The 19,134-nt window shown below is 43.2% G+C and overlaps 1 protein-coding gene across 4 annotated transcripts in view; it reads right to left on the minus strand.

The window, feature by feature from the left end:
• Window positions 1–18,822, minus strand: part of LOC138620806 (activin receptor type-2A-like) — a 42,261-nt gene extending 23,439 nt beyond the window's left edge. For all 4 annotated transcript variants that reach the window (XM_069698344.1, XM_069698343.1, XM_069698346.1 and 1 more), the window contains exons 1-2: window positions 17,838–18,822; window positions 1,119–1,326 (exon numbers count right to left, since the gene is read on the minus strand). In XM_069698344.1, the coding sequence (XP_069554445.1) occupies window positions 1,119–1,326; window positions 17,838–17,892 (263 nt within the window). In that variant the 5' untranslated portion in view covers window positions 17,893–18,822. The remainder of the gene's footprint in view (window positions 1–1,118; window positions 1,327–17,837) is intronic.
• Between the last annotated feature and the right edge of the window lie 312 nt (window positions 18,823–19,134).

Raw genomic sequence — 19,134 nt, forward strand, 5'->3', positions numbered from 1 at the left:
CACACACACACACACACACACACACACACACACACACACACACACACACACACACACACACACACACACACACACACACACACCTCTCATTCCCCTGCTGCTGCAGAAGACATAAAACAAAAGAACTACAAATAACTCCTACATAAGCCAATATACACACATGCAAACAAACGCGCATGTACTGTAACAACTGCACAGTCTCTCCTTCACACTCACACAGTCATCAGATAAAAGCCAAAGGAAGTGGCAGCCGCCCTCGACTTGCTCTGGACTCTCCAGGGAGGCGAGGCGGCGCCGTCTGAGCAGAGGTACCCGAACTGTGCGGGCTGCAGATTCTACAGCAACTTTATCGCTCAGGAATCAAAGGAAAGCACCAACAGAACAGGCTCAACCAGGCATCTGATGCCAGGTGGATGTTCTAGCAAGGAAGAAACTATAATAATACCCTCTATTAATATCTGTTTACTGTCCTGAGTTCAGGCGTATGCATCAGGCTGAATCCACATTCAGGAGAGCTTTTCAGATTTCCTCGCTTGTGGTAATTAAAATATATCCTTGTGCGAGTCATTCACATGGAAGCGCACACAGAGGGACAAAAACTATGCTTAAGGTGATCTTAAATGTATTTAGAATCCAGCCTCTGTCATGATGTGCTGGCTTTGTCCTGACTGAGAGACTGCTGCTGTCTGTCAGGAATTAATGGACAGCTTTTTAGCAAGGACCCCCGCCACGATCAAAACCAAAGAATGGTCCTCTGCTTATCCCCACAGATGGTGGATACAAGGGTGGTCTTTGATATATTATGAGTTTGATATTTCAACTCTCAAATCATCGTTTTTTAAAACCATGATTCGGTTTATAACAACACAAACCTCCCACAAAATCATATGTTTCATATTGTAAAAGAGAGTGTGCTGGTTGCTACGCAAATATCACCTGGAATTTCATCTACCACGGAAAAATATACATTAATCAAAGCCAGTCTATTTCGGCTTGGGCATGGTAAAGGAAAGCTTCTAACAGATGTTTATTCAGCAGCCTTGTATACTAGAATCTCTTCGAGGTATTCTTTACTGTATTTCTGGTGTATTTCTGGTTTGCTGCCACCTCCTGCGTACCTGTCGTAGCAGTTGACGTCGTCCAGCCAGCAGCCTTGCTTGACGATCTCCACGGTACCCGAGACGTTCTTCCACGTGGCGAAGCAGTGCCGCCGCTTGTCCTTCTCGCCATAGCAGGGTTCGATGCCGCTGCGGTTTGTTCGCTCCTTCTCCCAGCTGGAGTTGTAGTAGACGCACTCCTGCGTCTCTGAGCGTCCCAGGATGGCTCCTGGAAAGGACGAAGAGGGCATTCTTTAATTTATTTTTGTCTTAGTGAAGAATGCTTCTGTGCATTGTTGACTGGAAGATAAATGACGCCATCAAACATCTTGTCAGGTAAAGAAAGTTGGACATAAAAAGTTATTTTCCTGCCCTGTCATTGACAAAAAAGATAATTTAGTTTTGTATCCATAACCGGACGAAGGACATTTCTTTACAGCCTCAAAGTATGAGATGTGGTGAAGTCATAAAACATTTAGGAACAATAAAATTCACTTGCAAGGCACTTTTCTATCTGGATCCCCCAGTGCTTCAGTGTCAATACACCAATGAAAAATGAGAGCTTTTTTAAGATGAACAATAAAAACCAGCCAGGCATGACTGAAAATAAAAGGTTATAGAGGAAAACGGGGTGAAATGGAGAACTCAGATTCTGTTCACAAACACAAAGGAGCCCAGCCAATCGACTTCTCTCCCCGCCAAAATAAAGGGGACTCTGATTTCCTGCGGATGAACACAGGCAGCAGGTTTTCGCAAACCGATATCCGGGGAAATGACTGCATGACAGCTTGTCAGTTTAGTGTTGCTGCTGCTGCCTCTCATCACCTGTCAGAGAGTTAGTCCAGTTTAGACTGCTGACAAGACCGAGGACAGTCAGCCTCCGTCTGCCTGCTTCCTGCTGCTGCAAACCCAAACATTCAGACTCACAGGAAACCAGGATTGTTTCCTTCATATCAGTTGGTTTGTACTGTTAAGGTGCAATAACTCAGCGGTGACTGTCAGTGTAATGTCTCGTGCTCAATACGGTGAAGACGTTCAGTTCTTGACCCAAAGCTGTTTCACTCCACTCTTTATCAAAGTTACATTTTACATTCCACCCTTCTAGGACTTCACACTTTTGACCTTACCACCTTTTATTTATTGTTGCTTTTAATGTCTCAGAAGTGCTCTGTAATGTAATGCAAAAGTTCAGGACAAATCGAGAATAATGCTCCAGTTTATGTGATCATTATCTGTGACATGATTGCTCTGGCAGAGGAGAAGTGTCCTGTCCGCCCTGACCATGTCTGCAGTCAGAGTGGCTGCCAGAAATTATGCCTTAGCTTGCGTAATGGCGGTTAACTTTAGAAATATCATGTATTTTTCAATAAAATGGCTGCTTAAGTAAAGCCAGTTAATGCCAACACGGGCCCTGGAAGCGCCGCAGGTCCCTTTTCATCGACATTAACAGCTGCAGATGGAAGTGAGAGGAGAGTGGCGACTTCACTGACAGGCGAGGTCACTCTGCCTCTTAGCAGCACTGACGGCATTTTTCTCTCGTCAAATCCGTTTCCCATGAAGCCTCAAACTATTTCACAGCAACAGGTGCAACCGTGAAATGCCGCCTGCGTGACTGAGAGCAAATGGCTCAAGCAAAAAGAGAGGGGAGACAAACAGTCTGGAGTGAGTGACGTTGAAAATACAGAAATAATTGTTTTAAAAAACACAAAAAAAACAGCATACATGTTTTTATTTACACGAATGGTGTATGTGCAGAAGTACAAGGAGATATGGGTGCAAAGTCTGTAAATCTGCTTGTGGAAACGATTCAGAGTTTGCCCAAGCGTGCACATCAGCACGAATAACGCCACGGGGAAGATTACCTCATCTGACGTGTGGTTCATGCGGTCTTAACTTCACTGCCTCCTACAGGCTCTTTGAAAGTGCCTTTACATTACATTATCTGTATTCAAATAAAAAAACTACTTGACTACACCAAATTAAGTTGAACTTTGTTGTTTCAAACCGCTGCTTGTGCCGGGAAAATGAACTCTCCAAACGTGTTTCTGCCAACAAGCCCTTGAGCAAGACACTCCCATCTGCAGCGGAGATTAGGTGTGAAGAAGAGTTGTTGAAAAGGCAGGGCTTCCTGTCAGGATTATTATACAGCTGCATGATGTACAACAAAGAAAAACACCCTAAAGACAGTAACGGTAACAATATACTCTGCCCTGAACTGCTGGGTGTGAACCTTCAGATGTCCCATCATGCCGTTTGGTTGTTGTTGCCTCCAGTGGAGTTCCAACCACATTAGGAAATTGACAAAATAAAGATGTTTTGATGTGACCGGTGATGAATGATGGTTTTAACATTTGTTTTTAAAAAGGAGTAGACGATATTTTCAAACCGCAACTCAGCTGAAGGCGAAGAAAGATAAGGAAACATATTTGATGTTTCCCTCAAACGCCCCTGTTCTCACATACCCTACCGCACTGTCATACTACTGAGCAATGCATTTGCAGTGTCCCTGTTTGCTTGGAAAGTTGATGCAGTCCAATCAGCCTTTTATTGTATTGTACTGTACGGCGCCTGGTTTCTGTTATTTCTCTGCTTCCTGGATGGGGCTGAATGCATCGTTCCCCTCTCTGCCCCTCGTGGGAGCTGCAGGCGCTAATGATGGAGAGGTATGCGGAGGTAAAGCGGAAGGTTAGCTCATTAGCCACTTCTGGTGTAACAGCATTAGCCATGCTAGCGCTGATCCCCATGGACGTTACGTTGCGGTGCTAGGAATATGCATTTCTATTCTGCATGGGGTTGCTTACAATGAATGCAGCAAACATTGTTTGTATGCAGCATTATTCGGAAACAAAGACCGAATAATTGTGCTGCCAGAGGACTCATGCAAGGGAAATTAGATAAAGTAAGAGAAAGAATGACCCACTTTTTTTTTTAAAGAGTTCAGTTCAGTTCAAACCCCAACATTATTCACTTTACTGTCATATAACTAGAAGAATCTCAGTTGACTGCGGGGTCTGCGAGTTGAAGGCTTTAAGCGTATATCTCTGAAAACAACCTAACATCATGTAAAGTGACAGTAATCAGTGTGGTTTTAAATGTGACACTTCCCAAATTTAAAAGGCAAGACAAAAAGCCTGTCGTCGCTGCAAGCTGTAACACCTCAACGGCTCCATTTAGTACATCTCCATTCAGGTATTACACTGTGTCTGAAAAAGCGGTGAGCCGTGTGAACTGCAAATACAGCACTCTGTTGTAAATACAGTGTTAAGAGCTCAAATCAATCACCGCACTGAAATGAGGTGACACCACAGGCCGGCTGCCTATAGCGCCGTGTGCCAAAGGTGGGCAAGGGCTGCCTGGCAGTATGGCGGATATGAAGGATATAAAGCAGAGAAATCAATCTTCTGACTAAGTCGGAGCTCAGAGTTCACTAAAGCGGATAATGTCACAGAGTGCAGAGCCTACACGAGCGATTGTGCAAGGACACACAATAGGGCTTCCACCCACAAGCATCCATCCAGGCAATAAGGAGAGAGGCCTCTTTGTCTCCCAAAGATATTTTCACAGAGTGGCACAGGCTTTGTTCACCGTAATAAGGTTTGTTGGAGAGAAAGAAATCAAGAAAGAAAAACAGCGCTGGGTGACTATGAATGCTGCTAATGCAAGGTCGTTTTCTTAGCAACTCATCTAGTAACATATATTTAATTAATGGCACAGTACATAAAAATGCCAGAGTGTCAAAATAAATGAATGAAAACAAGGGAAACAAAAGAGTAAAAGCAAAGTACTGAATAAAAGAGGGGAAATAAAGTGTCTAAAAGCAGGGGTATGCTATTTAGTCTTAATCAACATGTCTAGTTAATTGATAATAATGTCTGCGTGCGAGGCGGTGCTGGGCGGTAGGGCCGTGGGGATAAATGTGAAAGAAAAGCCTCTATTTAATGTAGAGGCCATGCGTCACCGTGAGGACACGTCCAAGAAACTCAACTGCAAAACCAAAGACTTTGTGATGTTCAATTGATCTTCGAAACAAAGCTTCGTCTCTCTTTTGCTTTCTCACGATGAACATTTGCTCATAAATATTCCTCCAAAAGAAGAACGATCAGTCAAACCACTGCATCGCATTACAGAATGCATGTTCCTCCTACACAATTTCCTTTCTTCTTGTGGAAAAAAAATGACCACATAATTTCATAGAGACGCAACTCTCTTCCACTCATACAAGATATTTATCAAGGTTAACCGCGACCTACTTTAGCAGCGGACATTTCAGTGATGCCGCCCCTGCAAAACGTCTAAACACCCGACCCACTTCTCAATTCGCTGGGGCTTTTTGCAAAACTGCTTCTCACCCTACCTCACCCCTCGTTAGCTAACTGGTGGCTCTTAAAATTCACTCTGACATTTTACATTTTTACATTTCGGCCATTTAGCTGAAGCTGCTATCCACAGTAATTAAGCTCCCAGCTCGTATAGCACCAGAAACACAAGAAACCAAGTGGAGGGGTATAGGATATTCCTGTGACTGCAGAATAATCACATAAGGTTGTTAGACAGGATTTGTTTTTTTAATATAAAAAAAAACAATTAGGCTGCAAACAGGGGATGTGATTCACTAGAGAGAGTGTAATAAGAAGATGGAAAAGATGGCAAACTTGGCCGAGATGCTGCGACTGGAGGAGATTACTGATTATCTGCAGCCGGCATTGAAAATTCAATCTTTTGTCTGGCGGCCAGGAGGTCACATTAGGTGGAGGCAATTCAGAGGGCCTGAATGTGAAAGATAGAGCGGAGGCTGTGACACCGGGAGCAGAAAGATGCAGAGGGTGACGCTTTCCTCCATGATAGCGAGATGCACTATGAAAGACCTGGAGGCTGACAAACAGCTAACTTGCTGCTGGCCCGAGTTCACCTGAAGGAAACCATATCTGCCAAATTGATTCGAGCTCTCAGAGCTTAAATGTTCCATTGCCGTGTGCAATGAGCAAATTTACAACCGTGTTTTGCTTAAGTAAAGTCACATAGGTTCATTTAAGTCATCCAATTAACCTTTTCCATTGACTCCTTTCAATTTTGGGATGAAATAAAGCCACTAAAACAATTTGAAATGAGCCTTCAGGGTGATAATCATACGGCAGTAACAAAAATACCAGGACATATTTCTTGGTCTGAACATGGCTTTAAGTTATTGATTAGTATTATTAAGTAATAAATCTGGAGATACGGCTTTGAAACATGTTTTTAACCTCCTATATCCTTCAAAGAAATGAAAGCTGTCTGTGTTAAATCAAAAGATGCAGAAAGATAATTTAATCTTTTCAGCACAGAAACAGACATTGCACTAAAATGTTGCATTATTACCGTTTCAATTACTTGCGAAATACGATCATAAGCAATTCCTCCTCCAAATATTTCCTTTAGTGAGTCAGTGAGTAGCCCGAGCTGAGCTACAGCTCCCACTCTTACTCAAATGACATGTCAACCAACACTTGCATGTAAAATACACGCCAGACTTCCACAGAGGAAACTAAAATCACAAGGGAGAGCTACATCAGATCCTGTGTACTGGCACATGTCTCTTTATTAGCAGAGCAAGAGGGTTACAAGGCAGAAGCAACGCAGCAGAGATGGTTCTGGTCTGATCTGCGGCCAGGCCACAGAGGTGCATGCTGGGTGGGAAATGACCACCAACCACCTGCCAAATGTTGGGAGAAATTTCCACTAAGCCACTTTGGCAGGAGGCCAACCAACGCCCGGAGGTTTTGTACTCTCCACTCCAAAACTAAAACTGGCTGGTGAAACAGATAAAGTTTTGATTAATTTAGGAGTTGGTGAGCTTGTTGCAGCAGGAAAGAAAAACAGTTTGGTCCCTAGGAGTTTTAGTATCTGCCGTCATCATCTGCCAAACAAGCAAAGGTTTAGCCTCACAGGTTTGAAAACCAACTGCATCTTATAATATATAATAGATAATCCTCCTCTAATATATAATCCTTGAAGGAAATCTTTTTCCTTTTCCTTCCTGTCACATGGGAAGTAATGCCTTTACGTTTCTGGTTTCACTGACAGCTGATCTCTGGGCCATGCAGTGCGGAAACACCGCAGCAGGAAGTGCTTAGCTCGAAAAAAATTAAATACATTCAAAAATGACAGAAAATTGGAACGTGAATTTATTCTAACTGCATTAAAATGTGACATTTAAGGCTGAAAAGCTGTCCATCAGGCATGATTTTCCTGACAACTGTTGAGGTATACGGTAACTAATATCCAGTTTCCTCTGTGAGCCTGGTCACAGGGCCAGGCAGCACTGCACTCTGCTCTGCAGCCTCATAATGAAGTGGCATTTTGGCGGGCCAGGCCTGCACTCGGCACTGTGTGCACTGAAGTAGGTAAACAACTCATTCATCAAGGCTTTTTTTGTGCGCCTGCCAGGAGTGGGGATTGTTCGTTATGATGGAATTTGTTCTAAGGATCAACTTATCATCTGCGTCCGGGCAGAGATGAAATAGATGTGAGGTGATGTATGGTCGTTTGGGGGTCTGGTTTTGTGTGAGAATCAGTGCGACCAATGCCAAAAACAAATGTGAGGAATGATTTCTGAATAGCGTTGAATAAAGAAGTTAGGCTGAGGCCACAGGTCAAAATGCTGTCTCCTGAGCCGGCCTCTTGGCTCCCCAGCTATGCTTGTTGTTGCTGCTGATGCAATTTGACACTCGTCCCCCACATAACTGACTCAAGACACAACTAAATATGGCTTTTGCATGTGTGAATATCTGCATACATTTAGTAGAAAAAGTCTAATCATAGCAGTGTTAACACCTTGCCGGATTCACTGCAAAAAGTCTTCCATGTAAAACATATTCGGCACTAGTTTTTTCAAATGTTGTGCTGCAGAACGAGAGAAGATGAAGAGGCACGAGAGTGGCAGTCCAGTTCAGACTCGGTGTATATTAGATAAAAAACAAAACTGTCATGTCTTTGAGGTCAAGTTCAGTTCAGGCAGAAATGTTTTGTAAGCAGTCAGGCCTGGTTTGAGCTGCCGCATTAAACAAATCAGGCCTAAACCGCACGCCTATGTTGTGCTCCTCTTCTGAAGGTGGTTTATCGAGTAGGTAACAGTGATGAGCATTTCATTGGGGGAAAATATGAAAGCTACATCTGTCTTTCTGTAATTCACCTGATGGATGGGGAAAACAGATTCTTCACTTGATGACGAGTGCTTGGTGGATTATAAATCCTGCAGGTCTGAGAGCTGATTTTCTCAGGAACTGGGAGATTATATGAAAAAAAAAAATACATCCTAACAAACTAAATGCAGCTATACTTCTCCACATCTGCCATCAATCCTTCCTCCCTGACTCCAAAACGTAGGCACTGCCGGTTAGATATGCATCCCACTACTTGCCTTGAGGGCAGCTCCTGGCCGCCTTGGATAAAGATTTTTTTTTACACCATTTATAGCTGTTTGACTATCACAGGCATTAGGCGCCAGGGGCAGCAGGAGAGACCGCTGGCCCCCGGCGGGGTTACCACCTGACTGTATGTAAATTGGGCACTATTTTAGAGCCTGGCAGCTGAGTCTCAAATCCTAGCGCACAAAGACTGATGAAGCAGTTAAGTGTTGGTGCTTAATCGGGATTTCTGAGATGTGAGAGAACACTATCCTCCTCAAGTATCTGATAATCATAAAAATTCAAGAAAAGATGGTGGGTCCAGGGGCAGAGGAGTTTTTCTTGGCATAAAATTATGGAAAATTAGAGCAGCTGTTATATACAAGTTATATAATTACGTTAATTCAGACTTTCCTGCAGCAGCAGTGGTAATCTTGCTGCTGCTGCGGCTGAATGAATAGAGAGGTAACAGTCTCGTCTGTGCAGAGACACCCATAGGCAGACACTATTTTACAGTAGACGGTCATTTTACAGAGCAGCCAGGGTCTCGCTGGAGGGCTACGATAATGCTCAATCAGATGGTGTCGTGACACGGCAGGGGTGGTTGGGTTGGCTCGTGTGAGCCGGTCACAAAGACTGCACTCTTTCCACGGCAGGGAGGAGGGGACGCGGTGAGGGGGAGGGCATTAAAAACCACCGCACTCAGCAACTGAATCCAATCCCTTTAATCCTCGCTGGTATGCCCGAGCCCATTGGTCTCCGCCTCAATTAGCGCTGATGGAGTCAGTTGCCGGACAGGTCAGGAGAGCATCTGCGTCTCTCTGCCATGAGTTGTCACAGGTTGTGGCGTTTGCACAAGGAGCACATGCCAGCGTAGCCCCGTGTGTACCGGGCCGCAGTCGGCCGCTGCATACCGTACATTCTTTACAGGACGAGCATTTTAAAACGCCTCATTATCTCTCGCAGGGTACTGTGGAAAGATCTGCAAAACCCCCTCTGCCTCCCTCCCGATCCCCTCCGTGCTCGTATTGTTTGGATTTATTTGAAGGGTGTGTTAAGTGCCACTTGGGCTTAAAGCTGAACTGTGTATTGAATTTGCAGTGATATAGCAATATCACCAAGCCTGCAGCGCAGCCATTTCAATTCATTTCTATAAAACAAGCAATCAATGAGTGAAGAATAAAGGGAGGAGGAGGAGGGAGCGGGGCCCAGAGCGAAGGAGACTGTCAGACATTATATATGAGGAGATTGGTTCTTTGTGTGTCCAGTCCAGTTCAGAGAGAGAGAGAGAGTTCCCATAATCCACTGCTGCAAAGCACCCATCACAAGGTAATGCAGACAATAAACCCTTTAAAAATGATAGCAGAATTCATACCATTTCTGTCACAGTAATCAACATCTGACATCATATTCTGCCGCTTTACTTCAACTAAAACAAAAAAGAGAAAGTTTTGGAGAAGTAAAAGTGAACAGAAATACACTCTAGTCAAGGTTAGCCCACACTAGATCACAGGCTGCTGCTGCGGGTGTGTAACTAATGCACAGCTCCGTTATGAGTCATCTCGCGTGGCCCTCCAAGTCATGTTGTCTGACGTTCAATTATGTTCACTGTTTGCTCTCGCCGGCTGCGCATTTGTACAAAGCAAACCAATAAAACGTTGAGAGTCAATAAAATCCCCCTCTTTCATCCATCCAGCCGTCCGACGACCTCGCTGACTCCTGGCTCATTTTTATATTTAGTGCAAACTAATGACACGGACCGGTCACGAGGCACCGCAGCCAAAATAAAACACCAACACTTGTGTATTTTTAATGGAGATTATATTACAGGTGCAGTAAAGGATTGGACTCCCCTGATGCAGAGAATAACCATAAGGTATCTGCAGGGTTTATAGTTTTGTTTATCAATACCAGTGATGATGAGTCACGTTTCAAAAAGCTTTCCTGTTACTTGGGCAGAAAACCCTGTCAGTCATTAGGAGTTTCAAGACTGAACAAATCCCCTCCTCACCTCTCTGGCATTTCAGATGGAAGTTGGTGCTACAAGTGAGCCAGTGGTGTCAAAAGACAAAGCAGCTACAGGAGCTGAAAGGCCTTGCACTCAAAGTCACCAAAAAAAAGAAAGACGCAGTGACAAGCTCTTTTCTTTTTCCAGTATTTAGCAGACGTTCCTGGTGGATCTATGTTTTGCTCTGCTCAATTTGTGTTCATTATCGGTCGGGTAAAACGTGATGTTTCTGCAGTTGCATCCTGAATGACATTTGAGGTTTATTAGATAGCAACGCAAAATGACAGCAACAATAATGGCAGGATGATGAAGCCCCAATATCACGAGCGAACAGTGCTCAGTCCCCGAGACACCATTAACCTTTAGTGGTTTTGGTGATAAGAGGTTAGAGCGACCTTCATGACAGTGAGGAATCTTGGCAAGAGATGGATGAAGAAGAGGAAGAGGAAGAGGAAGAGGAGGAGGAGGAAGGAGGGAGCGTAAAGCAGGCGAGGACCCTTGAGAGAGCCCGAAACAAGAGCATGATGAATGTACAGCTCACAGTTTTTAATCAAGGATCAAAGCAGGGCCTCTCCGTCTGAGCAGCCAGCCTGTCTAGACTGAAACTCTCCCATGCACATAAAGCAACATCTGCAGGATGCATTAATTACAGTAAAGGACCGTTCTGGACCGATCTCTGGGGTACCGACACATCAAGTGGTTAATCTGGATAAAATAGTCCAGTATGAATAGTTTTATCCAAAAAGCTATCCAAGTTGAGCTACACTCTGAGAATCCCATAGCTCATCACCAAATATCTCAGAGAATTCAGGCTCCTCACTCCAGGTGATGTTGTTTTACTCAACCCTGGACTCACTAGCTTCCTTCTCATTAGTTTTAATTTGATTCACTAATGGTTACAAGGGCAATTCATCGACTTGCCATTATAGAGGTACGCTTGGTCTGCATTTACATTTTAGGCTTTTAGCTGATGCTCTTATCCGACATGACTTACAACAAGCTGAGCAGGTAGGGTTTTGGCTCAAGGACGCGCTGACAGGATGAACGCCTGTAGCGGATGTCGAACACGCGACCTTCTGGTTGCAGGGTGGAAACCGTGGCCTCATGTCGGCCCCGCGAACCCACCCGTCTCCTATGACTACACAATTAATCAGATATACGCAGACATATAAAAAGACTGATCACAAGTATCAATGAAATCACTGTCTACCAACTGGAGCCACAAGATGCAAAACAAGATAAAGCATGTTATTATTTTGTTAACAAATATGAATACAATACCGGGCAGAGCAATCATAATTATCATTTTAGCCCGTAACAGTGCAGCTCAAGACATCTCCCTCACTCTTCTTCCAAGCATGTGCCTCTGCTTCCTCTAAGGAGGTGAAGGCTGAATTAAATATGTATGTTATTTTAGTCCCTTCACTGGCTCCATACTGCTGTTCTAAAAAGACTCAGAGGCCTACAGCATTTGCAAATAATCCTTCACATTTGCTTTGACCTGTTTGCAGTGACGAATATTTACTGCATCACATGACGTCAGCCTGAGAACAGCACACTAAACTGCCTTTCAAACGATTTCCTCTCATTACTCAGCCTCTGTGCTGCGTTTTCACGGCATTGTCCTGTGTGGCAATACTCAGTCCGACGAAACCAGGAGCAGGTTGAAACAAATCGCTGCTGCTGAAGAAAATCCCCTTGACAGCAATTATGGTGTTTGGATGACTTTTAATTGTAGTGAAAGTTTAGAGAGTCATTTATGTGGTGAGAGTGTTGTAGGAGGCCTTAGGCCTTCATAATCTTTAAAAACGTCATTGTAAGAGTTTAAACTCTTTCATGACTTACAAGCCATTCACACGACAAATACAGTCAAGTTGATTTATAATCAGTGCGGCTCAGTGAAGGTGAAAACACATAAACAAGCTGAGAAAACCTGTTTCTGACTGAACTTCGGAAAGCTCATCGGCACCTTTTTCCTTTCCATTGTTACTTGGTTTCATTAACACCTGTCTAATGCAAATCAATGAAGATTAATTTCTCCAGTCCGAGATTACTAGATCATCACAACTTCTATTCAAGAGAAGACAAACAAGAGGAAGCTTTGGCCCAGTCAGTGACAAACTCCTTAATCTTAATTATAATTTGATTGTCCTCAAACTCAATGTAAAAACGGTTCAAGTCCAAAGTTTGTGTTCCACTGCAGAAATGCAATCAGAGACTTGCGTCACCTAAATGCACAGAAAGCCACCATACATGTAGCTTACAGTGTGTACCGAGCACAAAGCACCTGGCCACAGGCTAATTTTAACCAGCGCTCTGATTGGTCTTGGGCTGTAATTTCCCCAGCTGGGTTTGGCAACTTGCTTTCAAGGGTCAACATTTTACCACAGTGAACACGTACTGGTAGAGCACTTTGTTTTCATGATGTTAAGGCACAGAATGATACACAGCCCTGCAAGGAAGCTGTCTGGCTAGTTAGGCCCAATGGGACATGGAAGCTACATCTGGCCTTAACAAATACACCTGTGCTTTTGGAGCCTTATGCATAATGCAAGAGAACTTATTAGAAATAGATAGGAGGGGAAAAAATGGGACAGAGCTGGTATCCGGCCTCCGGCCGCTGTACGAAGCATCCAAAACGCTGCAGCAGAAAGATACAGCATGATAAGGAAGAGTGGTTTAGTCCTGTACAAAAGGTATAAATGAACAAGTACAAAACTTATGGACTTTAAAAAAAACTGGCCTTCTTACTGGTTTTTTCACTTATAAGGGAAGTTATCTGTTTTTACAGACAGAAATACAGAAAAATAACATCACAAAAAAGCTCTTAAAACAATGTCAATACTGCTGTTAAAAGCTTCATAGATGGAACGAGTGTCTCACTTTCCACTCTTTGATTTAACTATTGATTCAGTGCACTTCACTGATTTTAAACTATTTAACGAGTAAATATTCAGCTCAGTGAGCACGAGTAAACAATAGTTTCAGTCAGCTGTTGGGACCGTTAGTCCTTATTGGGTTTCAGAGTTTTAATAATTGGGTATTATTTCTGGGTTTTTCCAAGTAAACATCAAAAACACCTCATTTTTCTTTGAATGAGTAGCTGATAAGGGGATTCACGAGCAAAAGTAAGGCAAAACGGTCACCTTTTGTGAATGACACTGTTGATTTGATAACAATATATAGACTAAAAAAGTGATGAGTTAATGTCCTGATCTGAAAGGTTTAACCTTAAGAATTAAATATCTTACATATTTAGAATGAAGATAGTTAACATTTGGAGATGAGAAGCCCGAAAACCACGACAATCACAGGAAAAAGTATAAATAGCCGCTGAAGGGAAGAGTCTGTTGATCTCTTTCAATCCTCAACAGGAAGGTCAGAGGTCAATTTAAACTGAGAACGGAGCTGAGAGAGACGTAGCATTGCCAAAAAGCACATCGGTATTGGGGAGTGTTTGGTGACAGAGAGGCTTCATCTGTTGCCAGAAGCATGTCAGCCAGGTAAACGTTAGCTCTGTGCAGTTCAACGGGACAGAACACAGAGACCCTGGACTGAGTTCAGATACTGTTTCAAGTCGAGTTTGACGTGTAGCAGAGCTGAAACTGAATCATCAGATCTGTTGTGCTGCTGAGGATAAAAAAAGAAAAAGAAAACCCAGAGCTGCTCATCCTCGCCATATTGATGTAACCTTACACTGGTGTGCAAGGGGATCAATGTCTGTGTGAAACTGCTGGAGTGTACAAAACAGGGGGCCAAATGTAAAGGCAGAGCACGAGACCCAAATTTATCCATCTCGCAGCCTCGGCGCTGGATGCAAGCAGAAATCTAAACCGCCATTTTCACTAAATTTTCTCAACTCATGAGAAAAAGATGTGACGATCAGAAGGTCAAACAGTCACATGACGGGCAAATATTACTGTTATCAACCATTCAAATATACAGCGAGTGCTTGCCGTTAGCACACATAACTGACCGTGTCGACACACATCTGCAGTTCCTGACACGAGATGGGAAACACCACATTTAATCACCACTGAGGCCCTGTTTCCATTCGGCTACATCAATCTGGACATATGCGACCTCCGAATGTGGCCTGAACAGATCAACAGCTCGATGCTTCGCGAGTGCGTTTCCACCTGTACTTTTGCTGGCCACTTGTGGTCCGATCACAGCCAGGTCGCATATGTCCGGATTGAAATAGCCAAATGGAAACAGCCTCTAAGTTTCTCTGAGCCTTCAGCTCGTGTTCACAGTAAAGCTCACCGGATCTGAATGTGCTGCAACTTTAAGTCAGCACAGTAAATATTTACCAATTTGCAGTTCAAGCTCACATGAGATCTAAGGCAGAGGTCGCCTGTCAAGCGGATGACTCGGGTTTAACATGCAGCATCACATTATCCGCTGCGTGGAAGTAAAACACCCCTTTAAAGCTTCAAACTCAACCCAAAGTAACAAAACGTACACATGACGTGTATTTACTGTGCTGTGACATCAACACTCTGACAGACAACCTTGAACCAATGGGTGTTTCAGCAGCATTAGACATGCCTGTATGGATCCAAACACAGGGCAGCTGCTGAATGCAACATTAAACTGAATCTCTTAAGTAAAAGCCTCACAAATATCATAAAAGCAAAGAACGTCTGATTTTAATTCTCTAGAAATCCTGTTCAAGCAATCCCATGAACTGCACGCAACATGAAATTATTTAGCAATTAAAATTGGTGAATAACTGATGCCATTCCTGAAAAAACTGAACATTTAGATGTATACAATATATTCATATTTTAAATGGTTTTATGTTTGATGAATTTGCCTAATGCCATGTCTCGACAACAGTTTACAATGCAACAATATTTAATAACTCGGGGTTAAATGTACGTGATTGACACCAGGACTAGATTTGAACAGAAAAAACACGGCATAACCACAGTTGTTAGCTGACAAACAACACAAACTACCATTTTTTTACAGATTGCCTTTGAATAAATATCCTAATGTTATCTTGATTTCTTGGCATGATGCAGTAGGCCTCATCAAATAAAACCACTCTGGGCTAAGTGCCCTGCCCTTATCAGAGGTTTCTTGGTGTCGTCTTGAGCTGTGCCAATTCAACTTGGATTTCATAGAGGATTATTATTCCGCCTCAAGTAGGAACCATTCATTTCCCCACTTCAGACAGTAATGAGCGAGAGGAATAATCATCTGCTGCACTCTGCAATACAGACGGCACCTGGCTTACACTCGAACCAACCCCGACTATTACTGTATTTGAGAAACCTTTTAATCTCTACTCAAATGCTCAAAGACACCCCAGGGCTCACTGTACAAGTACAATTCCACTGCAACTCCAGAGTTTATTTGACTTTTTGTTTTTACTTCTTAAGTCTTAATTGGAACCACTTTTAGAAATGTACACTGAACATTTTATAAGCCAGGCCATTCACTATTATTTATTTCCAAACTGATATCTTTAGGTTGTGAAACTAGAAAACAGTAGCTCAAAACAATATTAACTTTTGAAAGAAACTTCTCTCTGCTTAATATAAATCCAGCAATCGAAGTCCTGCTGCAACAGGAGGGAAAACTGCCTGCAGGAATGTTTTTTTTTTCAATTTCTTTTGCAATCTCTGGCTGCGTTAGCTTCATGTCAATCACAACACAAAATGACACAATCATAACAGGAAGTTAAAATCACCGGTTTGCTATTTCTCACCTTTCTGCCAGGCGGCACCAAAACTGAAGCCTTATGAGACTTGTCTCTATTTCGCAGACAGCAGACATCCACTCCGCTCCATTCAAACTTATTTCAGGGTCAGCCTGCTTTGTGTACACCAGAGAGTTTTTCTTGCCGTGCTGTCCTAATCACAGAGGGGAGACATAGCACCAGATTTCTGGAACTTCCCAATATGTGTGGACACCATCGATGGAAAGCAGGTACGAAGCGAATTACAAACAGACCCCACACATCATTGCTCCAGTGGTGGACGTGGTGATGACTTATTCAATGAGAGGGGTTTCACCATCTGCGTGTCCTTGCACTCTTTTAAAGCTGAATTATAAAGGCGAGGATCTGCCTTTCTTCAAAATAATAATCCGTTTAGTTTTTTTGGCACAAGCCCAGTCACAAATTTTGGGCTGCACGCGGACGTCCACATAGTGCTCGGTGCGGACCTTTGTGGACTTGGGCAGATAACGTCATTTATGTCATGTGAACCCACGCGGATGCTGAAAGCATGAAATGACCTTTAAGGTCCTCTCATGCACCAGTTTTCCTGGTTTATATTTATTGGAATTGAACCTAAAATCTACCAGTGACTTAACATGTTTAAAACTGATTATCTATGTTTAGACAACATTTCATTGAAAATATTCAGGTTAGTAAATGTTGAGTAAAAACGGGTAAGAGCTGTCACACATAAATTGACTGTTAAGTCCACCCAAATCCACAAAAACAATACACTCTGGAAGAAAACCAGCACTCCTGGGTTGACCTTTCTCTCTTAATTATCACCTCACTGACCCCACTGACATTCATTATAAATGCACCCTTGGGAAATGAGGACACATAATTGATGCTTACCAAGGCGAGTGCTGAAAACGGCTTTGCTTCGATGACATTTTACCATTAATATGTTATACTACAGACTGAATGTGCAGAAACGAGAGTTAAACCCACCTGCATCACTGCCGGAGTCAAACTCAAAATTTCCATGAGATTGAGCCAATAATGTCGACCACTGATCTATATTTTAGTAGCAACCACAGAATTACACATAAAAGGACTTGAAGGGCTTATTTTTCTGGAATAAAATTGTTAAATACAACATGGGGTTATTCGTCTTAATTTGGACAAATTAATCACTTGTTATTCCAGCAGCGCAAACCTAACCTTCATATGAACCCCATCTCATATAAAATTTGACAAATAATGTCATTACTTACATTACATAACAGTCATCCACACACGGCCCCATATCATTCTCTCTATTTTCCTCATGAACTAAACTAAACTAACCCCACTTGTGCTGGTGTGTCCCACTGGGAGCCCCCTTGAGGTCCCCAGGCCCCATCTTAGGGCTCACTGCTGACATCTGCAACATGCACAATGTACATCCACACACGGAGGCTGGAGGATGCAAAGAAAGGGCACCAATAATGAGGCAGATTGGCAGTGTGGGATTCCCCCCCCCCCCACCCTTCCCACAGGGTTGCATTGCATTGCACTGCATTCCTCACACACAACAACGACCCATGCATTTCACTCTGCAGAGGGTAACATTAAGCATTGCACTGAATTCTCCACAGCTGACAATAAGCCATGCATAACCCCTCCACACCCACCTGAAGAGCAAGAGATGAGGAAAACGGCGAAGGCCAGTTTGGTGGCGTCTCCCATTTTCCATCCGAATCTGATCCTCTGACTAGAAAGAGAATTACTTTTTTTTTTTTTTTTTTTTTAAAGCACAAAAATAAAAAAACAATAAAAAAAAACAATTGAGTCAAATTAAATGTCTTGGTGCTCCGAAGAGCACTGTCTCTGGAAAAAGGGCATCTTGAAAATATCGAGATCGAGTCTAAATCCAAAATATCCCAGGTAATGCAAGCCTAAAAAAAAAAAAAAAAAAAAAAAGAAGGGACGAAGAGGAGGAGGATGAAGAAGAGGAGGGAATGGTTGGAGGTATTTCCAGGTTTACAGACAAGCAATGAAAGGCGACTTGTTGGCATTGAAGCCAGGGCTGTCATGTACTTGCCAGGTCTGCAGCATTGTTATGACCAGACGTGTTCACCTGTGCCTGTTGGTGTTATTTTCTGAAGAGCGGCGCAAACAGCCGAGCCACAGCCGGGCAGGGCTAACATCCATCGGACTGGAAATCAAGCGCACTCCGCTCTCCAATCAAACTTCTCCTCAGTAAGCTCCTTCTCGTCGTTGCAAAAAAAAAAAAAAAATGTCAAAACCACGTCGCAATGAGCATTTCTGATCGTCTTCCACAGCAGGTTCAAAACGTGTATTGTTGTTGTTATATTCCGTCCGACGGTCCGGCAGGGCTGCCCGGCCACAACCTCAGCTCCGTCCGCTCCGGCAGGGAAACAACCGATTACGAGGCTCCCCCCCCCCCGGTGTGATGGTCCTCTCCAAAGTCGGCCAAACAACCGTCCCCGGTCGAAATGACTTGAATGAACAAGTGGAAACACTCTCATATGATGGCAAATAAGCGCTAAGGCTGCCTGTTAATCCGTGCAGCTCATGCAGCTATCGAGTTTAGGACGAGCTGGTTCTTCCCAAGTCCGTCTCCTCCTCGCCTCCTCTGGTCGGGACAATTTCAAGATGGCGTCACTAGCCCGTGTCAAGTCGTCCAAACGCTTACACTGAGCTTCCGCTCAAGATTTTCACAATAAGATATTACATCTGAACATCTGATGCGTTTATTTTTTTTTGTAAGATTACAACCCATTTGTTTGTGTTGTTTTTTTTTTTACCCATGTTTGGATTTATTATTTACAGTCAATGGTGGAAGAGGTACTTTGGCCCTTTACGTTGCTACTACAAATTAAAGTCCTGCATTTGAAACCTCACTAGAGTAACTGTATGTAAGTATTATCAGCAAAATTTACTTATAAAAGTACACACTGTGTAGTA

This window comes from Brachyistius frenatus, unplaced genomic scaffold (assembly GCF_029030835.1).
Source record: "Brachyistius frenatus isolate BFR_SWC_R1_liver_20210118 unplaced genomic scaffold, ASM2903083v1 Contig_26, whole genome shotgun sequence".
NCBI lineage: Eukaryota > Metazoa > Chordata > Actinopteri > Embiotocidae > Brachyistius > Brachyistius frenatus.